Below are 27,518 nucleotides of genomic sequence, written 5' to 3' on the forward strand. Positions count from 1 at the left end.
GCCATTGTTCCTGGAGACTCCAAGGGGGACCCTGGTGAACAGACTTTCCCCAAGTCCCTGCTGGTGGCCCCTGATAAGGTTGTAGGCAGCCACAAGATCCCCCCTCAGTGTCCCCTTGCAAAGATTAAAGAGATTCAGGTCCCTCAGCCCCTCTTCATACGGCTGGTCACAGAGGCCCCCAACCATATGAGTGGCCCTCCTCTGGACCCTCTCCAGGTTCTCCACGTCCTTCTCGAAGTGCAGCGCCCAGAACTGGACACAGTACTCCAGCTGCGGCCTGACCAGCACTGCATAGAGGGGGAGCAAAACCCCTCTGGACCTGTTAATGATGCCCCTGTTGATGCATGACAGGGTGCAGTTGGCTCTGCCTAATGCTTCGTCACATTCATCCTGGAATCCATCCTGACTCCAAGATCCCTCTCTGCCTCTGTGCTGCCTAGAGGGTCAGCTCCTAACCTATAACTGTAATGCTGGTTCCCTCTGCTCAGGTGCAGCACCCTGCACTTGTCCTTGTTGAACCACAGCCTGTTCAGATCCGCCCACTTCTCTAACCTATCCAGGTCTGCCTGGATGTGGTCCCTGCCTGCCGGTGCATTCACTTTACCCCACAGCTTGGTGTCATCAGCGAACTTGAACAGGGTGCTCTCCACACCCTCGTCCAGGTCACTAATGAAGATATTGAACAGCACCAGCCCAAGGACCAAGCCCTGGGGGACTCCGCTGCCCACACCCTCCCAGGTTGACATCGACCCGGCCACCACCACCCTCTGGGTTCACCCCTGGAGCCCAGTTTGCCAACCATGGGACTGTGCATTCATCGATGCCGCACTCCCTCAGCTTGCCCACTAAAATTGGGTGGGACACTGTGTCAAAGGCCTTCTGGAAGTCCAAGAAGATGACATCGACTTCCTCCTTCCCATCTAAGCTCTTTGTTACCTGGTCATAGAAAGAGACCAGGTTAGTCAGGCAGGATCGGCCCGGCACGAACCCATGCTGGTTACCCCTCAACATCACTTCCCCTGCAGGGCTCTCACAAATGTGGCCCTCGATATTTTTTTCAAAGACCAGGATGGATGACTAGGAGCAGCAAAGGGAAAACTACTGGGTTCTTCCTCCACTCAGTGTACCTGTTACAGGAGCTGGCCCTTAGTCTGTAGCATACAATGTCAATACCAGGGAAAGTAGGCCCAAGGGAAATAATTGAGAACAAAGGGTACAGAACATGCTGTCAAAGTGCATGCAAGCTGCAATTTATCTGACCTTGCGTGACACAGTCTTATAAGACTATCACATCATATGAAATTAATTGTTTCCATTTTCATCCTTTATTCTGTCACTGTTTTGTATTTTGTTTCTAAACTTCACAAGTGTTTTTAATTTCCAAAGATTTAAAAAAAATTTTTTTCAAGTTCTCTGTATTGTGGCGAGACAGCTTCAAGGAAATGCAAATTATAAGTAAATAAATTTCAGCATTCTTCCAGACAAAGGGGTGTTTGTGATCTCTTTGACACTGCTTTGCAATGCTGAAACATCAAGAAATGAGTGCTCAGTTTCTAGTGGCTTTTATTTCTTGGTTAGAAGCATGTGGTTTGGATTCATTTGTAAGATATCACTTCTTTTTACCATTGAAAATGCTGGAACATAATTCAATTCCATTCTAGTTGAAGATAAAATATTATTAGGCTAAAAGACAATCAAAACAGGACATACACAAAGGGATAAAGATGGATGATTGTGTAGTTTAAACTAAACTTGTTTTATTTTTTGCTGCTTTAACTTGATTGAACAAGTATTTTTTGATTTTGTAAGTCAACAGAATACTTATGAAAATGAAGGATTAATAGCACTGGCTAGAGACAGAGCATGACTAGGTGTGTTCACATTTCATCCCACAGTTCTCCCAATTTTCCTCAGCTCTGACCTGCTATTTCAGGCTCGTGCCCTGTTCTGAATCATTTGCCAGTCCTTCTGAATGGTATTGAGATTAGCAATGTTGACAAATGGAATCCAGGATTAAACTCTAAACATCAGATTACTTCATGCTTGTAGCATGCATAAGGCTCTTATAATCACACTATATTGTAGATGCTAAATTTTATGTAGTTTCATAAAAATCACTGATGTATTATCACATTTTCCTTACATATATACCTGAGATTTCTTAACAAACTTGAAAAGAATCATCTCTTCATTTTTGTCTGTGGGCAACCATTGTAAAGGTAACTTAGAGAAGTGTAACAATGCATCTTTCTGCACCTTTAGCATGCAAAGATGAGCTCAATGTTTAAACAGATTTCATGTCTGCCAACAATGTACTTAAAAAGTACGGAATACTCTTCTGTTGCCCAAGGAACATTTTCTCATATACAAGTTGATCTCTATGGACTTCAATCTACAAGTCCTTGGTGAATTAAGGGAAATTATTTTGGGAAAAGACAGTTTATTCCTGAAAGTATCACCACTTACCATATTTACTCAAATCTAAGATGAGGTTTCCTACCCAATCAACACAGGGGAGAAGCTCCTTGTCTTAGATTTGCATATAAAGTGCAGGGCGGCCAGGTGGCTGCTGCAGCTTTGACTTGGGCCCTGAGCCTGGGTTGGGGCCAGAGTCAGACCCACAGCAACTTATACCCCCCACCTCACTTGCCCTCTGCAGCTTCTGCCCCCTTCCACCTACTACTGACAAATGCAACTCAGGTCCAGTTTCAGCCAGGTTCCCCGCCACAGGCATGGAGCATATGGACACTCTCTTTCCTACCCAGCCAATCAGCAGTGATGACACTGTTCCATTGTCTGCTCAGCCAATCAGCAGTGCCGACACTGCTCCATGGCCCAGCAGTGACTGAGCTCCCATGTGCTGTGCTTGGGAGAAACAGACCCTGAGCAGTTTCTGACAATAAACGTGGGGGAAGAGGCAGAGACTGGGGAGAAGGAAGGGAGGGGTTTAGACATCATGGGGGCAGGGACACTGCAACGAGAAGAAGTGGTGGAAGCAGAGGGGAAGGGAGCCACCTGACTTCCCCCCAGCCACTGCTTTCCCTGCTGTAGCAGCTAAAGGGAGTAGGGGGTGAATTTAAGTCAACCTTCTGATAACTGGATTTTATATCTGAAAAAATACTAAAAATGGTATATATTCCATATAAAGAATGTAATTATTGTGGGATCATCACAAATTCAGACTTCTTAGGTTTAAGTAAATACAGTATTTCTTTTCTGTCAAAAATTAGCAAGCTTCTTTTATATGAAAGGATCCTAAAGAAATTATGCAAATGCAAGATTATCATCACAGCTAGCTTTGTGTACAACATTTTGTTTGATCTAAAAAAGCCCACAAAAATCTTTATTTATTGCAAAGTTCTGCTAAGCTCAAAATCAAATCTTTAAGGCTGCTAGCTATATATCTGATAAAATTCCAAATGCCAAGACAGATTGCTACCTCGATTATAAACCTATTTAAACAATAAAAAGTTCTAGCAGTTATTAGCAGCTATGAGCAGGCCAGAGCTAAGTGGATATATTAACTGTGGCAATTTCTTTCCCTAGATTTGAAGCAGATTATACTCCTAAGAGCTCTATTTTATCATCAAGGACTGCCAAGCTTTTCACTGATCAGAAACTTGCAGACACTACTTTGGAAAAAGAAAAGCCTGGAAATGATTCAACCAAGATTTATCATTGGATTGAGTGTTACAGGACCCCAAAACTGGTTTTTGCCACTTTCATGCCAAGCCCTGGACTGCTTGGAAACTCATTTGCTCTGTACATTATGTCCAGCATATGGGCAGCATGGAAGCCTTAAAGCAGGGGGACCAGCCTTTCTGGTAGGTGGACCACAAGCAAGCCCCACACCTCCCCAAATGCCACTCTAATGCCCTTCTCTGCCTAATCTCCTGTGCTGCTTTCTGTTCCCTTCCCAATCTGCCATGTGCCAGAGGGTGCCCATGGCACTTGTGATACTTATGCCATAGGTTAGCCACCCCTGCCTTAGAGAGTTCGAGACCATGCCACTCTCAAGCTGTCCTAAAACAAAGCCTGAGAGCAAAGCTAGAGCACATAATTAAGCACTCTATTAATATATACATATGTCCTAAAATGCCTTCACACAGAAACTCTTGGAACAAATGCTATGGAAAATGACCCATGTAATGCCCTACGATGCTAATGCAGGAGCCCTGACTGGGTCTGAGGAGGTGCCTTGGTCTAAATATCATCTATGTCTTTTTGGTGGTGCCAAAGCAACTAGGTAGTTGCAAACATTTTTTCTGTATTCGCAAGCTTTTGGGCTCATGCACCCTTCCTGAGGCAAAAGGGAATGCAAAGATTGTAACATTTCTCCCAGGTAGACATTAAATATGAAGTTCAATATGAAGTTTCATTTCTACCTTGGAGAAATTCTACAGTCTTTGTATTCTCCTTTGCCTGAGGGAGGGTGTGAGAGCCTGAAAGCTTGCAAGTAAAGAAAAAAATTTGCAGCCATCTACTTGGTCTAATAAAAGATATCACCCCTACCACAAGAGTTCTGACTGCTTAATAAAGACTGTTACTTTCATCTAACAGGAGCACAATAGATCAAGGCATAGATCAAACTGGCAGTACCTGTGAACATGACAGAAGCAATATATTGAATCAACAAAGTTATTCTGTGAGATTTTTTTTTTTACCTTAGAAAAATCTAATTTTCAAAAATTTTCCCTGTCCTACATCATGGTGAAATAATTCGAAAATCATCACAAATAAAAAAATAAATAAATAGATATAAAATCTTTTCACATCAATCAAAACATTTTGTTTGGAAAATTTTTAAATACTTTGTTATGATTTCAAATATCTTTTTAGTTTTAAAATTTTATGATAGTTTTTTAAAGTTATCATGAATAAAAAGATGGAATTTTGTTTCAAAAGTGTTAAAATACCCTGATTTGATGATTTTAAAAACTTTTCAAAAAGTTTTTTCAAGATTTGAAATTCATGAAAACCTATCCTTTCTTGGCAAATCAACTTTTTTGATGGAAAAATGTACCAGTGCAATATTTTGACCAGCTTTAGTGCTATACAGAGATTCCTTCTGGCCAATTCAAGAATGTCACTAAAACCTGCAAGCCCTTTTTTCATGAAAGTAGTCGGTATCACCTTCTTTCTTTGAAGGTAAAGAGAATAAAGAGAAGGAAGAACATCCTAAAACCAGAAATAAATCTTTATGTTTGCCACCAACAGTAACTTTAATGACCTCAATGTCTTCTAGGTAGTTTCATGACACTCAAATTATATTTAATTAAGGATAAATTAGAATAATTAATTTGCCCAGTTATAATACCTACTTGAAACAGATAAAAAAAATGTCATGTGCGCAAACTGTTAGAAAAGTTTTATTCTTCTTAGTAAAGTATAATGCGTTGGCAGACAAGGGAGCATTAAGATGCTCAGCTGACGAGCTGCCAGCCACTTAACTTTCAGAAGCTACTTAAAAGCCTGTCAAAATTGGATGGCATACCATATTTCATGGTATATAGATCAACATAGTGTATAGGTTGACCCCTGGCTTTCTGATTTGAAAGGTAAGGATTTTCATAGGCATGGTGTATAAGTCAGGGCCGGGCTTGGCGCTTGGCTGGTGCGGCCCCATTCCCTGTGAGTGGCACTGCGGGCGCCATTTGCAGGGGGTGGGGCTGTGCCGGCGAGCGCCAAGCCCATCCCCGTCTCCTGAAAGCGATGCATCCCAAGTCGAGAGCCGAGCCCGGCTGTCCCCTGCAAGTGGTGCCAGGCTCACAGGGGAGAGGGATGCACCAGCCAAGCACCAAACCTGGCCCTGTCTGCTGTGAGCTGCCAAACACTGAGCCCAGCACCGTTTGCAGAGGATGAGGCTGGACTCAGCACTCGGCTGCTGCAGCCCCTTCCCCTATGAGCAGTGCTGGTGCAGCCCAGGCAGCGCTGCTCACAGGGGATGGAGCCACACCAGCCGAGCACTGAGCCCAGCCCCATCTCTGATTTTTTTGATGTGGCACGGTGTACAAGTGGAGTTTGATTTTTAAGATGTAAAAATTGGGTTTCAAAAACCCAACTTGTACACTGTGAAATACGATAATTTAAAAAGCTTTTATTTGGGAATACTAACTACAAGTCCCTTCTTCAGTAAAGATCACTATGAAGATAACTTATTCAGTAAAAAACCAAACAAACCCACCAAGTGAATAAAAGGCAAATTTAGAATGAAGGTTTTTAAAATGCAAAATAAAGTAAGCCTAACATCGTTAGGTAGCAATATCTGTGTATTGAGGAAGAACTTGTGCCTGAGAATGCTAGAAACCAAGTCCTGGAAAACAGGTCTGTAACAAACTTCCAGAAACCGCCCTCCTCGTCTTACAACTAAATTCCAAAATGATAAAGGCCATATAATTAAAAACACAGTAATTATTAGCAGCTAAGAAATCAGCAATGGAAGACATCATCTTCACAGGAAATACAAATTACGGCTCTCATATACAGAGACAGAGTTTTAGCTTCAATTTGCACTTAAAAAAAAAAAAAAAATCAAATAAAATGTTATACATGACTTCATCCCTTGAGTATGATACCCTTAAGTCTGAGGTAGTACTCTTTGACAACCTTAGGGCACTGCTGAGAGACAGCACTGATTTGCTGGCATGTGGCACTGCATGACTGCAGCTACACTACTTCTAGGTCAAGAGGTAGCCCACCAAGAGCAACAGTGTGTTTGAGGGTGTTCCTGCTTGGCCTCAGACGTTTGTGGTATAGATAATCTCAACTATAATGTTGAGATAATGGTGAGATGAATGGTGGAGAAAGAAGAGCAATAATAAAAATCATACAAACCTCTGATTGTACATGCCCCGGAAGTTATAATTTGCTCTATAGTTTGGGAGTGGCTTTGGATCTAGTGGCCTATAGATGGCAGGCTCTCCCCTTTTCATAGCCAAACCGTTTAGCTCCACAGTTGGAGTTATACTGCCTGTAAAAAACAACAAGAGTAAAGATAAAGCACTTAAACAGTTAGCCATGCAAGACATACGTTCACTGATGTCAATTAAGGAGACGTCTGTGTATGTAATCTCAATTTTAAAAGAAAAAGAAAAGAAAAAAGCTGCATCAATTTCTTGGTAAAATGGGGATATAAATCCAAATGTGATCACAAAGTGTAACCAAGCATTCAAATAGCATCTTAAATCTTCTCTTAGGAATTTCAGCAGATTAAACTTTACAAATGAGATTAGAAAGTGAGCAAACTGGCTATTTATCTCTAAACAACTGTGAAAATGCTGGTGATATGCCCATAAAGCTTTCTAAAGCTAGTACAAAGCTACAAGTTTCACACTGCTTTTCACTAAATGCTATTAAATAATATGAAAACAAAAATAAAGGAAATTTATTTCTTATACAACAAGCTCACAAATAATGAAACAAAATAATTATCTATTACCAGTAACAAACATTAATAACAAGATCAAAAGTCAAGATAATCAGTTCAGTTGCAAGAGATGACAGAGTAAATCTACAACTAAAATTAAGAGAAAAATCTTTATTTTGATAACTTATAAACTGGACACTAAACTTTTAGAGATTTTGTACCACTACAGCCACCTCCTGGCCAACGGGTGCAAAATGGAAACAAACAGCTGCATTTGTGATCTCCAAAATGTCAAATATGAAACTGCAAGCAGTCATAAAATGCCTTATTTGAAAATCAAATCTATACAGAGACTCAAATTGTTTTACTATTGCAGTCTTTCTCTCTGCTTGGGGAAAAACTGCATCTGTCAAATTAAAACAAAGGTATATTTCTTTTCTTGAGAACAGAAAGCTCCAAAAGGAGTTTGGATGTTTCCATCCCATTTAAAATTAAGTTAACGGAAGGGTCTAAAATTATGTTTTATGCGATGAATTAATTAATCCATACCAAAAACAGTAACCATGGACATATCAACCAGTTATTCAGGTTTTAGGTAATTATACTGTGGACTTTAGGCATTACTTGCACAAAACTTCTATACATAAATCTGAGAGGGGGGGGCGGTTTCTAAGCGAGGACTGCATAACTGAATTCTATATAACCTGAAATTGAGCTATGCCGGGGATGGCAATTATTTTGGGCAGAAGGCTGCTTACTGAGTTTTGGCAAGCCATCAAAGGCTGCGTGACAGGCAGCCCAGGGCAGATTAATATTAATTTTCTAAATTTTTTAGAGGTCCCACGGGCCGCATAGAATGGCCTGGCGGGCCACATCCAGTCCCCAGGCTGCATTTTGCCCGCCCCTAAGCTATGCAATAAAAATACAGATAATCAATGGATCACAAGATGCCTATGCTTCTAGAGATAATGTCTTAAAGAAAGATTAGTGACATATAAACTATGTTCAGTTTATTTTTTCAGCCTTTAATGGATATCTTTTTCTTATTTATTTTCTCAACCTCTTTTCAATTAAAAAAGAGGACAAGCCAAAACACTTGTATCTGTGTGTTATACCACTAAGATAAGAGCTAAATCTGAGGCCCTCTCTAAGACACATCACATTGACTGACATCAGAAGAGGTTCAAGCCCCAAGCAACTGGGACTGAAGGAGTGCCAGTAGTGAGCACATTCCAAAAAGAGCAAGAGATGTAAAATAATACCTAACTTTTTTCTGAAACAATCGCTACTGGCCAATACTCAGGAAACTATGGATGAACTCTTGAGACAAATCTGTCCAGCCCTCTTCAGACAGAGAAAGGGTTACTTACAAAAAGGGTCCCTCAGAAGACAGTTCACAAAAAGGAAATAGGTAAAATGTGAAAAGAAACAAAGGGATCTTTAAAGCAAATAAAGAGCTTTTCCCTTTTAAACTGGTACCTTGTATATTCCTGTCAAGTACAGTTAAGGGAAAAAATTATATAATTTTATCAAACAAAAAGCTGCAGAGCAAGTCACTGAACAGAGATTGTGAACTGTAGGCACGGCAGGATGCATTTCTGATTTCAATATTTTCTTTTCTTAAGTACAGCAGCATATGCTGCATGCATAGTATGCGACGCAAAGTAAAGGTCATGTGATTCCATAAATATCCTTTAGCTTATTCAAATAACTACACTGAAAAAATATTTTAGGTTACGAGGCAGAAAATCTATTAGGTAGGAACCTATCTACAGAAGGTTTCTGTGCCCAGATTTCCAACTGAACTTTCAATGACATTTTATTGGAGTAAATTGGGTAAACTGGCTCTTACTGGAAAACAAGTTTAAATACTGAAACTAACAAATAATTTTTTTACTGGAGTAAAAATGGTCACTTCAATAAGTTATTTTGTGCCTGGCTATTGTTGGCCACAAATGGCTTTTATCTTGCTATCAAAAACTAAGTCTTGTAAAAGTACTGACATGCTGTTCAACAGCCTCTGGTATGACAGATGAAAAGAATTACCATGCATATTTACTATAAGATTCTTAATTTTATGATGTTAACCTTAGTATAGGTTGGCTCATTCCCATCTTCCCAATCTACTGAGACCTACTATGAAATTCCCCATAAAAAAGCGAATATGTCAAACCCAAGTATATTAAAATATACATTAAAAAGAAAACAAGCCTCATCTCATACCAGGGTTATTGTTAACATTATTTTTCGGTGGTCTAGGAGTTGGTTTGGGAAGGGTTGTTTCATTCAAAGCTTTGCTAGCAGCAGCATGTTGAGCCTTTTTAATACTGCTTCCTTCAGCTTCCCAAGTCTGCTCACCAAGAGTCAGCTGTACTGTGAACATCTTCAAAAACAAAGAACAGGTAAACACTAGGAAGATTATTACCAATGTCAAGATTATTACAGAATATTATATTATGTTCGTTTATTTGTTATAAAACTTTAGAACAAATTCTGCATAGGGTTTTCGTTAAAGCTGCTGGGTTCCCAAGCCTATCAGGGGGCTACATTTGTCCTCTTTCAATTTAAAAAGACAAAAAAAAAAAAAGCATAACATTACACCAACTGTCACAAATGAAGGGTTGTAAGATTTGGGAGCAACAAGTGGATCAGTCTTCTATTCTGAGGCATATACAAATTAAATTTATGAGCTTGACTCTTGACAGCCTTGAACCAGTCATTCACACTGGTGCAAAGTGGGTGCAATGTGCTACCCAATGAATAGTATCATATTATATCTGTTTTTCATGGCTATTCAGGATTCAAGGCAGTGAAAAAAATCAGCTCTGTAGTGAAGTATGGTTCTAAATCACTTCATGTTCCAAAAAGAAAGCATGTTGGAGTAAAAGCCACAGCAACCAATGTACCTGTTCAACAACATAAAACATATAAGAATAAAAAGTTTTGCCTTTTAAATTAAGATTTTTAACACAAGTTTGTCAATTAAGTTCAGGAGAAAATAAATATAAGAGAATTAGCTATTGACCAATTCTAACAATTAAATATCAGCAATAAAGAACTGTTCCAAGCAAATAAATTATCAAAAAAGATTATCCAAGCTCTATAAACCATGAAAAAGATGTATTAAAGTATATTTAAAATATGAAACAATATTTCCATTATGAGGATATAATAATATTTGTGCTCTGCTTAAGTTTATGCAGCTTAAAATTAAATTTTAGCTTTCTGATGACAGCATACATGTTCAATGAGCATACTACCTTTTTGGAGATTCACAGATTTATACACAGCTGAGACTAAATGTTAACTAAAGTGCTGTTTCACTGGTTAGCTTATCCAGGTATTTCTAAAGTGAGTTCAATTTGATAGATCATGGGTAATATATTCAGAGATGCAATGGACGTGGCACTTACAAAATATATACACATGCTCTCAAACACAGCTGAATGTTTATCTAACAGTCCATCTTGATATTACATTTGTATTAGCAGGCAGATTGAATCTGAAAGTGCATTTTCTTTTAAGCCCAGCTTTAAAATGTGCCCCTATACATAACTGAGCATCTTAGCTCATGTCCCAGAATTATAACTCCTCTCAGCTCTAAGGAGAATTACTGGCAAAAAAACTCCCACAAACCCTCCAAAAACCCCCCAAAACTGTCATTAATTTTGTATTCTATTAAACACAAATAGTAACAGAATGCTAACTATGGATTAAACTTTCATATGCTTATTTTAAGATATTGACCAGCCAATAAACAACATTTTTACATAAACTTAATATATATACATACCCTCATTGTCAAAAGAACTTAAATTTTTTTTCTGGACCTAGAGTTTACATATTCTGTACTACATAAGAATGTATCAATGTAACATATTTATAGAAGACCAATTCTCAGATTCCTGTGAAAAGATACCAAGTTGGTAATGGTCTTCTTCTTAATCTAGATATTCTCCCTTTCCTTCTTTCTATCCAACACTCCTGGTGTTATGATATAAGAATTCAAAATAATATAGGGTAAACTCAGTAAACTGCTATAGCTGCAGATGCAACTTTTTCATTCAGCAGGTTTAAGCCCCTCCTATAGAAACCTCCTACAAAAAATGAAGAGGAAATGGACATTTAATTAGAGAGAAACTAGGCAAAAAACCCGAAGTGTAAAATAGTAAATTGTAGTCCAGAAGTCTGGAAGCCCCAAAGATGAAGTTTTTGCAACGGGTTAATATGCATTATGGGTAATATTCTGATTTATTTCCTAAATCTAACTTGATTACATGAGGCCAAGAACCTTGAAATGGAAATCTTGTCTCACTTTGGGGTTTCACTCCACTGTCTTTACAGAGTCAGTCTCCCTCAGCCCTCAAGAATCTTTCCTCCTATATAGTGTCTGCTATATCTTTGTGGAGAGCTTTCTCTCCTCTCCCTATCTTTCCAGGGGCTAAGTCGCTTAACTCCCTCCCATTTCCTTGCACCACTGCCTAATCTACTTTTCCTTTCTTCTTTATTACAGTGTATCTCCTAAGACCTCAATTACATGGAAGCATGGGACAAGTGGAAATTTCAACAGCCTGATTCAGACTAAGAAGCTCCATAAGCATTTCAGGATCTCGAAGGCATTCCAATTTGCTTGCACTAAAGAACGTGAGTATGGAAGGCACTGTTACCACTCACACACTGATAAGGCCCTCTGAAGTGGCAACTTCTAAAAATCATAACTAGATTACAGTTCCTGCTTTCTGGCAGCTTAGATGTCTTTTTCCTCCTTATGTCTGATCTCACAATGGTTGACAATAACTTGCTCAAAAAAGAAAAGCAGAATAACTAATACAGGAAACACGGGATTTACTACCACTTCTGGCCACTGTACAAGTCTGGCAACAAATGCATCTAAAATTTAAGAAAATAATGTGAGGTACACTATGCAGGAAGTCCCATAATAGGGAGCACAACAGTTACATGTTTTGAGGCTGTTAAGTTTTTTGGTTTTTTTTAAAGAGAAACTTTGTTTTGTTTAGTATATATTACCAATTGTAGAGCATCATGTTTAGTAGTAACACTATATACACCACAGGTTACAGTGTCATAAAACCCTGCGTACACCTGTTTACTGTGGCCAAAGCTATGCAGCTACCAGCTAGACTTGATCTCCTCAAGAAGGCAAAGAGAATCAAAGATTATATTATTAAGATCATTAATGTCATCTTTGGTTCTTCTTCACATTCCTCCTTTTTATATTTTAGGTCTAAACTTAAAAGCCTAAGTCTTCTGTGTAGTAAGCTAGTCTGCAAAGCATCGAGCACACTAATTATAAATATAATTAGTAAGTAGACTAAAAGATGCACTTAATAGTCAACATAGCTCCATTCTAAGAAATTGTACACCTGAGCATCTGCTCAGAGGAGCTTCAAAAATTCTGTGTTCTAAAAGAAATGCAGAACCTTCAGCCACTACCATTAGTCTCTGTTGTGCTAACACTTGGATTCCTAAAAGCGACTGAGGCCAAAGATACAAAAATCTAAAATAGACCCCAGTTATTCTTTAGCAGCAATTTTGTAAAAATATTAAAATGTACATATATGAACTATTTTGCACCTTGACATGTTTTTGAACTCTTGTATGCAGAAGCAGCACAGCAGTAGAACAATGTAATCAGGAGAACTGACAGTGAAACATTTGAAGACAGAGCAGATGTACTGGGAGAAAAACAGAAATAGCAAAAAGCCATGCGAAGTGCCTCCTGGGAAGGGCAGGATTTTTTCAACTTGAGGACCTTCTGATTCACCATGCCCTGCACCATGGGCCATCATATTTCCACCGCAGCAAAGCAAGAGCAAATCAGCAAAGTCAGAAAGGTAGCACTTTGCAGACACTTTGTTGGGCAAATTACACAAAGTGCAGCAGATACCCAAGTGCAGAAGATGCACAGAACTTCCTAGGAAAGGTGAACCAAATTGTAGCATTAGATTCAGTGTAATTAACAAGAATTTTCTTTGCCGAACTTCTTTCCTCTGAAGATGCAGATTAAAGAGAAGATGTTTCTTGAGTATATTTTTTCTCTGGAACTGAATTTTTCCATCATGTTTCTCGTGAGTTTGCTCTTATGAAGAAAGAAATGAAAATCCTTTCATGTCAGTACATACCTTAAGAAACCACCTTCATTTCTTACAGATTGTAGATGGATAATAAAACAGGGTGTGAGAATGGTCTAAAATGAATGGCTAGTTCATTATGCATTTTAACGTATTATATTAGGAACCATATCACAGTGGGGCTCTATGGCTAAGCACAAAAATCAAAAAGCCCAAGGCTGAATCAATTCAATTTTCACAGGTTAGTCTAAGCTGCATAGATTGAACTGATAAGCAAATGAACACACATACACTTTTCATTCCAGAAATGCAGCCACATGCCTGCAGAGGCTCAGGCCAGAAACCAGGAGGTGCTAAAGCAATCCTTCCTGCCTGGCTGGAACAGACAGCTTTGGTCAAGGCTAGCCCGCCCACCCTGGAAAGTGTGGGGGCGGAAAGGGTTGCAGGGGAGGTGCAAAGCATCCTGAGATGCTCAGGCACTGAGAGTTAACTTAAATCTGATGAGGATGTGGGACAGAATTTCAATAAACCATTTTAACCTAAATCAGTTAAGTCTGATACTACAGCCATCCAGGTTTATCTTAACCAGTTTCAGCCATTTTGAAAATCGTTTATGTGCACTGAACTTCTGTTATGTTAAAGATCTGAACCAGTTTCCAGTCACTTGTATCATTTTGTGTGATTTCTGTCCCTAGCCTACAAGGTTACACTCTATTTAAAGGTAAATAAAGTAATAAATATGTTTTGCTTTAAAGACGCATGGATGTAAGTAAGCAGAAGATATGCTAATCAATAGAATCACATCTATATAAACAAAACCAAACATATTAGTGATTATAATAAAATAGAAAAAGACCAGCCTAGCAAGTGGTCTTCACAACTATTAGCAATGCTCTGGACTACAAGAAGAGATGTGGGTGGAAAATGCTGAGGCAGACCACTCAGGCTTGGAGAGGAAGGTATGCTGTAGGCACCTCACCACTGAATGATTAAGGACAGATTCTGAAAATACATTTAAGAGAAGATGAAGGCCAACAAGCATGACCTCTACAAGTAAGGAAAGGATACTGAAAATGGTCTTCAGCGCATCATCAGGGACACAGAAATATTTCTTCAAGGTATAACAGACAAAAAACAAAACCACAAAAAAAAACCAAAGCAAAAACAGGACAGACCCTTCATACTATAAACCTGACTGTATTCAAGAAGCACACTTATCTAAACCATGACATTATCTGTTCAGAACTTAAGGTATGGCTCTTATCCTGGAACTGTAACCTTACCTTGGCATGAGCAGGCCCTCTTTCATTCAGAAGCTTATACAGAGGTTGAATTCTATTGAAACGGGCTAACTCATTTACCAGACACATTGGAGTTTTCTCTTTGGGGTTTGCCATGTTATCTTGGAGAAGAGCTGTAAATAAAGAGTCTGTAAAGTTTTTGTGGAGTAACACATTCTTCATTCACACTTCGTAAAACTTTGCACAAGTAGTATGCTTAGTAAAGCAAAATATTTGGCTAAAAAAATTCTGCTAAATACAAAAGTATTTAATGACAAAATGGTTTCAGGACATTAAACCTGCATTTTAATAATATGTTTACATACTAGTTACATATTTATAATTTTTAATATATATTTTTATTTGACCATTTCAATTTCAATTGAAATAAAAAAAACTAATAAAAAATCTCCCTTACAAGGAGGTCAGTATTTGAAAACATTTACATATTCTACAGACATATTCTGTTTGTTCTACGACGTTACTGAAAATTAGTCTGGTATTATTCTTGAATGGAATAAACTGCCCTCTCAGTGTAATTTCTAAACGCTTCTAAACAACTGTGGGTAGCAAGAAGTCTGCAGAATACAAACAGCTGATGAGTCCCTTCATCGTTTTACCCTCTTTCTTTCAGACTGTCTTTCAGTTCTGACTGCTATTACTAAAGTGGCTCTATGTACAACTTTTTGCTTTCATCCTTTCATTCCTTCTAGGAATTCTCTCATGTTTTCCTAAACCTAATCGATGTATTTGCTCTACATTTCTTTAATACTTTATCTTCCTATTACTTCTTTCATCTTTTTTGTATCTATCCCGAACACAAACATCTCCTGCATTTTATATTCAAATGAGAATAGGAAGTACAGCATTTATTAGGCTACAAAGGAAACACCATTTGCTGCCAAATAGACTGAAAACATTCTGTCCTAGGAAAGGAAAATACACTTGGATAATTTCCTGCAGTACTATAACTTCTCAATAAAAGATAGAGTCAAGAGGTGGCAAAATAGGTATGTTCGTTTCTGGGGCCCCGTGTCACATAAAAACACTCTACTGTAAATCTGAATTCAACTAAAATGAAATTCAGTAAACAATCTTTTTTAGATAAAATGTTATTCTATAGAATTCTGTATGTTTAGTTTTATTCTCTTTAGGACCTAATGCATTGCTATTATAAACTGACTGGGTATATTCACTTGCACAAGAAAGAAAATATATCCAAAGCAAACATCTCCTTACCTGGTGAGTTGCTAGAAGGCGCAGAATCTATAAGGCCAGCTGTAGGACTGTTACAGCCAGCAGCTGATTCTGAAATGGATCCATTCATTGATGATTGAAGACCCAGTGAATTTGTAGTTGTTACTGATGGGGGTAGCACCATAGGGGACAGGGGAGGTCCAGGAAGATTTGCTGGGGCCTGCATTTTAACTTGTGCCATTGCTTATCACTGCAACAAACAAAGATTTATGAGCAAAATGCCTTAATCCTCTTGAAAGCCAAAATAGAAGGGTTGATATTAATTAATACTTTACACTGCTATGGCAACTTTCAAGCAAGGATCACAAACCTGTTTGCAAGCATTAATCCCCCTTTTACAGATAAGAAAACTAAGGTATCGTGATGCTATGTGCATGGGCAACTGGGCACCAGCAGGCGATCACCAAATGGGGGAGAAGGGGTCCCCCAGCGGCTGATCACCGATCCCAGAAGCGCTGCTGGCACTTCTCTCAGTGGCCCCACTCCCTGGCAAGCAGGGGCCAATCTCAGGGGGTGCACGTGCCCCCCAGTGTCCCCTCTACACATCGTCTATGGCTATGCAATTTGGACTAAGCCATGTGGCAAGGCTATGGCCAAGCTCAGAGTACCATCCAGGCTCCTGGCTTCAAATCCATGCCTTAACCTGCAGATCACCATTCTTGAGATTCAGTATGAAATGTTATATTAGAAGAAAATTCATTTTCTGGTTTCGCTGGGGACATTGTCAATGTTGTAGCTTTTTCAGTGGCCAGTGTCTGGCTACGAAATTTGCTTCTACAAACGCTGATTCTTATAACCCTGACCTCATAGGCTAGGGGCAGAGCTTCAAAAAGCCTGAGTCTGAATTGATTCAGTCTTTGCAGGTTAGTCTAACCTGGCTAGGCTAAATCAGTCTATAACTGTACAGACAGCCCAAAATTGCAGGCACATGCCTGCAATGGCTCAGACTACAAGCCAGGGGGTGTTAGAGAAGCCCTCCCCCTTTCTACAGTACTGAGCTGAGGGGGGCATGACCAGCCCCAGCAGAATGCTCTGATTAGGGAGGGGTTCCCCCCACTTTTGTGACCAGCTCAGCAGGGAACTGATAACAGTGTTTATCACCCCTAACTCAGTGTTTATCATCCCATTAAGAAAACAACAGAGGGATGTTACCAGCTACCTGTTGATTCTGCCTTTGTCCTCTCTGCCACAGCACAGACCGTAGCCAGCATGTGGTCTGCTAGCTAATGCTGAGAAGTGTCTGTGTAAAGCAGAGGGGATGGGGAACCCAGCTTAGCAAGGAGGGGGGAGAGGTGGGGGTGAGCAGGGAGAAGCCAGGCAAATGCCTGCAGTCTCTGCTAAGCTCCAGCCAGGGAACAGAGGGGAGGGGCCAGCTCTGCTGTGGAGCAGAGAACCCCACCCAGCCCAGAGAACATGCAGGATGCTGGGGGAGTCTGGTTTAACTTAAGCAAGGGGTCTGGGACAGACATTGCATAAACCAGTTTGACCCAAATCAGTTAAGTCTGATACTACATTCAACCAGGTTTATCTCAAACCAGTTTCAGCCATTTTCAAACTGGTTTATGTGGACTGAACATCTGTTCTGCTACAAGTTTAAAGCAGTTTCTGATCACTTAAACTGGTGTATGTATAATGTCTGTCCCTAGCCTCAGTGACAAACCAGAAAATGAATTTTCTTCTAATATAACATTTCATACTGAATCTCAAGAATGGTGATCTGCAGGTTAAGGCATGGATTTGAAGCCAGGAGCCTGGATGGTACTCTGAGCTTGGCCATAGCCTTGCCACATGGCTTAGTCCAAATTGCATAGCCATAGACGATGTGTAGAGGGGACACTGGGGGGCACGTGCACCCCCTGAGATTGGCCCCTGCTTGCCAGGGAGTGGGGCCACTGAGAGAAGTGCCAGCAGCGCTTCTGGGATCGGTGATCAGCCGCTGGGGGACCCCTTCTCCCCCATTTGGTTTAAAGCAGTTTCTGATCACTTAAACTGGTGTATGTATAATATCTGTCCCTAGCCTCAGTGACAAAAAGAAAGATCCACCTTTTGCCATGGACAAACATGCCTGGAGAGAGCAAAAACCCTACCACCAAACTAATGTAACTCATTACTCTCTTCCTGTTCTTAAGACTGGAGATATAAAAAAGAAGACTAGAAGGGCAGAAGAACAAAGCTAAATATTAGATGGTTACTATCTGCCTCCAGACAATATAGAGAAAAGGAAACAAAATCTCTGCAAAGCCCGCTGACATGGAACAATCAAGTTCCTAGATTTCTCAGCATAGTCCTTAAACCAACAATTAGGGCCTTGACCAGGGAAATGGCAGGCCCTGTATTGTTGCTGCCCCAGGCTTATGCCCCAGTAAAGTCTCTTTTTTCTCTGGGTTTATTAATATTTACCAATTTGTTTCAAATTACTAGCAGACTGAGTCAGAAACTCAAAAGACTGGTGGCTTGGGTACTCAGGACTCTAGAAACACAGATTCAACCACTCTGAATCAGGCAGAAAAGGGACTTGGACCCTGGTCTCCTTCATTCTAGGTAAGTGCTCTAACCACTAGGCTACTGGCTATTCTGGCATAGGGCATTTACTTTCTCTTTGACTAGAAACACAGTCCCAGAGCTGAGAAGCTGGATGATCAAAGTATTGTTGTATATTTTCATAATAAGCCTTCTATTTTCAGTGACAGTGGTTTTCAGTGGAAAATGCTTTTTGTTGAAAAATTTACAACCAACTAAACTCAGACAGACAGACTGCTGGACCAAAGTATTAGATGTGACAAAAATACAGCTAGTGGATCACAGCTGTAGCTCAAATGCTGAATCCTACTATTGTTCAGTTAGTGCCTCAAAGGAGAGAGGTTCAGATAGCAACACTATTTTTTGGTATTTGTCCTAAATTGAAACAGAAAATAAACTAACAACATTAAGATTTCATTGTTTGCCCTTTTTACAAAAATTATGCTTTTAGTGTTCTAAAAATCAAAGCTTCATGCAATTGTTCTTTTAAAAGGCAGATGTCAACAAAATGGTTTGATATATTTCTAAGCAAATGCATATGCTATCAAAATTGTGAAGGTCCCACTGTCAGCTAACAAAAGGATGAGGGGTACAGCAAATGAGTGAGTTGCTGTATTATCAGTATGGTTTAATTCAGTGATTGAAATAGGTTGATTGTGATTAGAAATAGTCTTTTTACATGATACGCTTTTACTAGATGACCCTGTAATGTCCCTTACAGCCCTATTTCTCTATAATCCTCTGAAAGCTACAGCCAGCAGCTTGTGAATTTCAACTCAGAATGCCACTTAAAAGGTGGTGTTGAGGGTTCCCTCTTTCCAGTGTGATACAGCACTTGTATCCACTCCTGACAGGCTATGAGATGCTGGACTCATGTTTATCCTTTAGTACATAGTCAGTCCTGTTGGAGTGGATGTTAAGTTAAGCACATGTGCATTTGTAGGGCTTAGGCCTCCATCATACAACCCTACAATCATAGCACTGAACTTTTTAAAAGCTATTTCAGAAAGTTTGTGGAGGTTCCTAAAATGCCCCAACTCTTCATTATCCTCATTGTAGCAGAGCACTAGGGTGCTCGCTACTAGCAAAGGTAACAAGGACCCAGCTGCCAATCTGCAGGGCAGTGCAGGTGGAAGTGCTAAGGCAACTGATTGGGTCAGCTGACCGCCAGGGGGCAGGGAAGCAGGCTGAGGCCAGATGTCAGTTCCATCTGACTGCCTGAGGAGTAGGAGCTCTGCTACAGAGCAGAGCAGACCCGAGCCGAGCAGGAACTCTGTTGCAGAGCAAAGCAGAGCAGAGCAGAGCTGAGCGGCCTTACCACCTCAGTGTCAGTATGAGGGAAAGGTGTGGAGAGAACCCTGACTGGGAAGCGTGAAGAACAGCCAGGGTGGCGCACAGTTTATGTTATAACCAGGCGGCTTATTTTGAGTTATAGCCGGTTGGCTTATGGCTTTATGTTCCCTGGTTTGTTATTGTTATACCAGAGGACCGGGTGAGGCTATAGGGGAATGAGGAGGCCTTAGGGGAGCGCCCTGATAGTGTGGGGTTCCTGGTGCCCTTGGAGGGCACAGCAATCTGGTGCCAAGGAGGGCACAGCAGGTGGTGTGCTGTAGGGTGGTGCTGTGTAGCGGGTCGTCCCAACCCCAGCCCAGTGGGGGCGACATCGGGCAAGAGCTAGCGGGGTGTCCCGACCCCAGCCCAGTGGGGCAGTATCGGGGGAGGGGGGTAGAGCCCAAGCAGGGCATATGACCCAGAAGACGGGTCAGGGAGCCAGGCACGGCTACAGGCCACCTGAGCCCCTACCGCGAGAAGCGCGGGCGACGAAACCCCCAGTGGGGTAACCTACCGCGAGAAGCGCAGGAGATGAAACCCGTGTGGGTGAGAGCACGGGGAGACAGGCCCAGTGGGGCGCTGCTTCTACATATTGAGAAGCCCCGGAGAGGGCAGATGCGCGGGTAAGAGCCTGAGGAGGGCGAGCTACGTAGGGGAGTCCCAGAGAGGGGGCAAACCTATCACAGGACCCCAAAGAGAGGGCGAGCTATACAGAGGCCCCGGAGGGGGTCCCTAAGACAAGTAGAGACACGAGAACGTCCGGCACATCTGCGAGGCTTGGGGCGTGCTCAAGGGGAGGTTGGAGGCACGCGATGCTCATAGGGTTAGGGCACCAAATTTGTCTGGTACAGAGCTGGGACCGGTAGAGTAAGAGCACCAGGTCCAAGGGGCTAAGTAAGGCAGCCTTCCATTAACCTTAGAGAAACAGCAAAGTCGTGGCGGGCGAGAAAGGGTGCTAGACCGGCAACTTGGCACGGTCGGGGCACCAGGGGAGATCACAGCCGCTCCTGGGTCCCTGCCCTGTGACACTCATTATGATATGTAGAGTTGAACTAATGGTAGAAAGACAGAATTGTGACAAGGCATGAAGGAACCCATTATTTTAAACCCACTCAGATCTATATGGCAGCATTCTGTTAAAAAAAAAAAAAAAAAAAAAAAAGTGGCTCGATATAGATGTCTTATGCACATTAGAGATGAATCTAGTACTGACTCATAACAAAGCCACCTGTGAGCTACATGTTCACATAAAACATATGACAATAGTAATGCTAAACCAGTAGTTCCTGAACTTTTTGGTGCAAACTCATAAAAGCCCTCAATTTTTCTCACAACCTTCATGCTTCTGATGATCAAACTTTTAACTGAGAATACTTATGGCACATGAGAACTGGTGGTGGCCATGGACCATTCTTTAAGGGTAACTCTTGAAAAAAGAATAAAGCACAACATTTACATGGTTTATATTATATGATATAAACATCTCTGAAATTTTGTAACTCATGCTGATACAGGTTTTAAGGTTACTACAGCTTTACATGTACTTAGTTTCTTAAATTTTATACATTTGAAAGCAAAGCATAGGCAATTCAACAGTTTGTATTATATGGTCAATGTTCGTCTTTTCCTGCTGGTGTCCTTTTAAACATTGAACATGGTTTGGATTTTTTCACTCTTGGAAAAAAGCACATTTATAACATTCTTTCTTATGAGATAATTGGTTTTGAGTTACAACGTTTTAACTTTAAGATGTGATTTTCAGTAACCACTTGTGTTGCGAGTCCGAGGACTGCCTGTATTCTACAAATATTAATGAAATAATTTTACAATAACCTTATGCAACAAAGATATAAAACTACCCAGTAACAAGGATGGTAAAAATAAAGCATAGACTTAGGCATAGATAACTAGGAAATACAGGAGACCTTCACCATTCGCGGGGGATATGTTCACGAATAAGGCATTGCGTTCATGAATGCCATCTGCATTCATGAACGCAGTGCCCCCGGCAGCTGGGGGGGAGGGGAGGGGGTCACAGTGATGGCAGGAACCCGGTGGCAGCAAGCGCAGAGTTCCCGAGGAGCTCCTTTAAGTGTATTTCGGATGTGGGTTCAGCATTCGCAAACATCTGAAACTGCAAACGTCAAACCTGCAAATAGTGAGGGCTTCCTGTAGTCTGAGAGTTGAGAGAGAAATTTGGGAGATACTAAAATTCCTAAATCTGGGCTTGGACTTTAAAACACTACACCTCTATCTAGACCAGGCATTGTCAACCAGGGGTACGCACACCCCTGGGGGTACTTGAACCAGTCCAAGGGGCTCCACTCAGGTGGGTGGGGACGGAGCATTGCTGCCTCCCAGGAGCAGGGCCAGGGCGAAGGCAGCGGGGCAAGGAAGGTTGCACGTGATGGCGGCCACTGCCACACACCAGCCCAGTGAGCTTCCCCTCCCAGCAGAGGAGTACTGCTGCCCTCACCTAAGCCTGATGAGCTTCCTTGCACTGCCCTGGCCCTGCTCCTGGGAGGTGGTGGTGCTCCATCCCCACTTCCCTACTCCGTGTCCAGCCGCGCACCCTCCCTCCCCCCACTCGGTGTCCAGGCGCTGGAAGTACTTAGACTAAAAAACGTTAAAAACCCTTGATCTAGACCATACTTAGTTCTTTAAGGCCTGGCCTACATTATACTTAAATTCATTCCAGTACCTACATCCATCTAGTTACACTTGCACTGTTATAGTGGCTCTGGTAACCCACTGCAATAGGTATGTTAATACCGTTACACTGCTGTGAAGTTCAGAAATAGCCTTAACAATGACAGACTCTAAAAAGTAGCTATTATTTTAGCATTCTGCTTCATTTTCAGGTTTCATTTATGGGTCATATTATAAATCTGGAAAGATTTTAATTTTTATTGTAACAAGCAATGACTGAAATCACTAAAGCTGCAAGATGTGATTCCAGAGTCTTAAAACTTGAAGGCCTTGTCTTCACTATTAACTAATCCATCTGTTAAATAATTCCAGTGAAAACCAGGCAGCAGTTTTGTCCCATATTAGCAATAAAAATATAGCTTTTCCTTTGTGAAGAGACACCCCAAAGACTTGGAAACAAAGTATTGTTCTCTCCTCTTTCATTTTCATTTACTTGGTGCATCTGACAGGCCTTGCATGTAACCAGCTTTACTTTCTACATCCCCGTATACAGGCACTCCTCAGACTTACTGGTTCCTGAAAACCGCATAATAAGTCAAAAGGTTGTAACTTGGAACCAGTTTTCTCACAGGAACAATGTTACTAATGGGGGATTGCTTCCTTTAGGAGGCTTGACACAGTTGTGCCCAACTGGTAAGTCTGTTGTGGTGGGGGGGAGGGAAGGGGCACAGGGGGACAGATTAAAGCAACCGCAGTGAGGGAGGGATTGCAGCTGGGGCTAGGACCGGGGTTAGGGCAAGCTGCCCAGCCAAGATAGGGGGACTCAGGGAGGGGGTGGGGCAGTTCCTGCTGCTGTGTGCAGCCAGCCCAAGAGGGTACAGGGGAGCAGACATTCAATGCACATAAACCAGTTTGAAAATGGCTGAAACTGGTTTGAGATAAACCTGGTTGAATGCAGTATCAGACTTAACTGAGTTGTGTTAAACCAATTTATGCAATGTGTCCCAGACCTCTTCTTGGTTTAAGTTAAATCAGAGGCCTCCAGCATCCCAACTACTTTGCAACTCTGGACAGGGCTATTCTCTCTGCTCCAGCCTATCAGGGCTAGCCTCACCCTTCTGCTCCCTGGCTGGAGCTCCTACAGAGACTGCAGGCATCTGCTTGGCTTCCTCCTGTTCTCCCCATCCCCTCACCATTCCCTGCTCAATTCCCCTCTGCTAGCATACCATATGCTGGCTATGGTCTGTGTTGTGGGAGACAGGAAAAGGGAAGACAGTACAGTGTCGGCTTAGGGATTTTTGGAGCTAATCAACAGGTAGCTGGTAAAGTTGCTCTGTTCCTTCCTTGGAAAAGTTGTTTAAGAAGAGCTTGAACTAACAAGAGAGCCTTTTGTTTTGCTGATGGGCTTGATAAACACTGTACAACTCCCTCTTGTGTAAGTAAATGCTGTGTAACTCTCTGCTGGCGCTGCTGGTCAGAGAAGCAGTGATCAGGAGGGCCTTCCTAATCAAAGCATTCTGCTGGGGCTGGCCATGTCCCCCTCAGCTCAGCACTGTAGATAGGGAGGGAGGGCTGCTCTAACACCCCCCCCGGCTTCTAGTCTGAGCCACTGCGGCATGTGCCTCAATTTCTTTAGTGCAGAGGGGACGTCTGTACACTTACAAACCAGTTTAGCCTAGCCAGGTTAGACTAACCTACAAAGACTGAATCAATTCACACTCAGGCTTTCTGAATGTCTGTCCCTGGCCTTCAGGTCAGAACCCCTACAGACTGCAAAGAAAAGAAGGAGACAGCGCCAGGGGCAAGGATCACAAATCAGGCCAGTAACTGCCTCCAACCCCTGTACAGAACAAGCAATAAGGTGACTAGAAGCTGTGTCCCCAAGTAGATAAATTGACAGTGAAAGCTACAGGAGGTATAAGGAGGCAGAAAGTTCCCCTCACAGGCAGATGAACTGGAGTGAGAAGTATGCCACTAAGCACATCCAGATGACTACAGGAAGCATTTGGATTTCTATGGATGATTCCCCACAACTGCAAGAAATAGGAAACAATGAGTACAGATGAAGCCCCATGACAGGGTGGGAAATTTTTTCACTTCCCCATCTGCTCTGCTAGGTTAGAAAGTGTCTGAGCTGACCAGTGGGCTTGAGAGAGTTCCCCATTACAACCTCCACCACAGGATGGGGAAGACAAACCCAGTGGGCTCGACTGGATACAGCTCTACTTTCTGTGTATGGAAGGCATAACCAGAACACTTTCATGCACATGCAGAAGTAGGAGTTTATCCTATTCTCAGTCCCACCCATACTACAGTGACACAAAAGAGCACAAAACCTTTAGAGCTGCAAAGAAGGGTGAAATTTTCTTTACAGTGATTTCTATTCCATATATTAAAGAAAATCCAAATTGACTGTATCTCTTAGGGTCCGTAGGGCTAATAGTTGCAAATATAAACTTGTAAATGCAGTATGTGTGTGTGGTCTCAAACAACTGCTTGGAGACAGGTGCGAATTGATTCCATTCTTCTCAATGAAGCCTACTGAATCTGGAGGCACAGTGACAGTAATTTGCATAAAACAATCCAACTGCTCTTGCAACATAAGGAAACACTGGATTGTGTAAGTAATGCCCGACTAGACAGTTCCAGTGCTCTAATTGTTCCAAAACAATTGTTTTTTGATTAGTAGTAAATTAATAAGATTTTTTTATTATACTTCATAGAGTATTTCTGATATGGTCCCTAGAAGATAATCCAACTAAGGAGCTAAGGTTTTTGAGCCTTAAGAATTGAGTTAGTTTATTGGCTTAATTATTCCTAATTTTTACTCACAACCTCCATACAAGGATGTAATATTGCAGTAGATATAAAACCTAATTTTGTCCTGGAGTTTCCCACGCATGCATAGTACATATTTTCTGTACTTATGCACATGCTGTGCATAAGTTATAACCACTGTACATTTTGTTTTCATTATCCTGGTGTTAAATTTAGCAGTTTGTTTCGAGATGACAGAAAACATACAGGTCTGCATTTACTTTTTAAGGAATTGCTAATTCAATCCTCACTGTTCTGTAAAAAAAAAGAGATGTTGCAAGAGTAGAAGTTTAACAAGGGTTTGACATAAAGTAACATTAAGCAGATGCTAGCTCTGATTACTGACATAATATAAAATTGTTTATATTTTTTAAAGTACTCAGAATTGACAAAGTGCGTACAAGGTTCTCATGTAAAATGTGTCCTACTGTTGCTGCTATCCTCAGCTCATTTTTTCCAATCCCTCCATTTGTTCATTACACCTTTTTGTTGCACCCTGTCCTATAGCTCAGGTCACACAAGTTATTGTAGGATCTGTACTAATCTTGTGCACACAAAGATTATGGCATCTTCAAGTTGGAATTATAACAATGACAGATTTAAAGGCACCTTTCCCTCCAAAGCCTAATGTTCAGCACCAAGCATCCGTGGTACTATGCCAAGGGAAGGCTAGGTACCTCAGAAGAACAATCCAAAAAAACCCCCCAAAACCTCACAGGCTGAACAAGCCACACAGAGCTAACGAAAAGAAAACACTAATGGACACACTTAAATTTCGATCCTCATGAGCCACAGGTGCCTGACTCAGAGCTGCAAGGGAAGTGTCCCCATCTATATTGGCGCTAGATGCAAGAGTCTTCTGAGTATAGGCATCTACAGGAATTCATCAAAAGAACTGAGCAAGAATCTCTTAAAGATAAAGATACAAGATGATAGAGAAAATAGGAGATGTTGCCCATCTTACTAATTTTCTCTGTAATACCCCAAGTTACAGCATTTTCTCAGGAACTGGGAGACCTAAGCTTCAGATGCTCCTCAGCCTGACCGCATTCAATTCCACCTCTCCTATGTATCCGGTAGGCAGGTGGGAAATGCTGAGTTTCAGTCCCTGTACTTCAGGTAATTACTGCTTTTTATTCAATTCCTTACTGTAAAATGCATAACAAATCCTGGTAGCAGAAACCAGAACCTAGGACTCCTCAGACCTCCCAGCAGTGCTCTAATTACCAGTCTAGGAGGCCACACTCCCTCTTGATTGCTTCCTGGTCCAGAAAAGATTGCTCTCTCTGCTGTGTGTAGTGTCCCAGCATCAGCAAAAGGGTAACACCACCCAGCTAAAGGGAAAACTGAAAGCACCTACCATCAGGTCAACACGACAGGCACTTCCAGGATTAGGAGGCCAATAAGAAGAGGGCTTTTTTGGAGTGCAGTTTTGGATCCAGGCAACTAATGTCTGATTTCCTCCTGCTCTAGGTGCCCAAGTCCTTACTTGGATATGGCCTCGTAGTTCCTTGGGATCCTGGAGAAACACTGTGCCTTACTACAGGTTTCCCTCGATTTATGCAGGTTTGCTCTTATGCAATGATCCTTTTGTACCCGAAATTTGTTATATGCAAGGTAAATTTGCATATATGTGATCAGCATAGGCCTGGAGAATGCTGCAAAATCAAATTAGCATAAAATGAACCTAATTTATAATGTAACAAATAGGGATAGATTCCCCTGTTGGCTGCTTCCAGGGCTGGCTGGGGTGAGTGTGGACAAGCGGAGGCCTGGGCGGTGCGGGGTGTGGCACTCACCCCAGCCCCAGCTGCAGCGGCCCTGGGAGCTGTCAGCAGCCACTGGGTCACACCATGCCCTGAACCCTGAGGGGTTTTGCCTGTCACCACTCACCCCAGCTCGGGCTGCAGTTGTCCCAGGAGTGGCTGATGCCAGCTTCCTGTAGCCACTGGGCTGCATTGTGCCCCGGTGCCAGCAGTTGGTGCAAGCAGCACCTGGGGCCACTGGAGCCAGGGATGGGGTGGAGACAGGCAGAGCACCGGGAAGAGCCTGGAGTCCCTGAGCCTATAGTGGCCTCCCGCCTCAGCCTGCTCTCATCTGGCTGTAGGCGACTGCCCGCCCCTGCTGCAGCCCTGGGAGCAGCGGACACCATCTGCTTGCAGCTACTGGGCTGTGCCACGCCGGGGCGGGGGGTGTCAGGGCACA

At 41.8% G+C, this 27,518-nt stretch overlaps 1 protein-coding gene across 6 annotated transcripts in view; it reads right to left on the reverse strand.

Annotated features, from left to right (window-relative positions):
* Positions 1-27,518, reverse strand: part of STAU2 (staufen double-stranded RNA binding protein 2) — a 254,141-nt gene that overhangs the window by 208,552 nt on the left and 18,071 nt on the right. For 5 of the 6 annotated variants that reach the window (XM_090040182.1, XM_090040178.1, XM_090040179.1 and 2 more), the window contains exons 2-5: positions 15,978-16,185; positions 14,742-14,872; positions 9,590-9,749; positions 6,835-6,970 (exon numbers count right to left, since the gene is read on the reverse strand). In XM_090040182.1, the coding sequence (XP_089896308.1) occupies positions 6,835-6,970; positions 9,590-9,749; positions 14,742-14,872; positions 15,978-16,176 (626 nt within the window). In that variant the 5' untranslated portion in view covers positions 16,177-16,185. Of the gene's footprint in view, positions 1-6,834; positions 6,971-9,589; positions 9,750-14,741; positions 14,873-15,977; positions 16,186-24,439; positions 25,097-27,518 lie in introns of those variants that run through there. The other variant, XM_090040180.1, reaches the window with a different exon arrangement.

This window comes from Crocodylus siamensis, chromosome 3, assembly GCF_052110815.1.
Source record: "Crocodylus siamensis isolate JL-2025a chromosome 3, ASM5211081v1, whole genome shotgun sequence".
NCBI lineage: Eukaryota > Metazoa > Chordata > Crocodylia > Crocodylidae > Crocodylus > Crocodylus siamensis.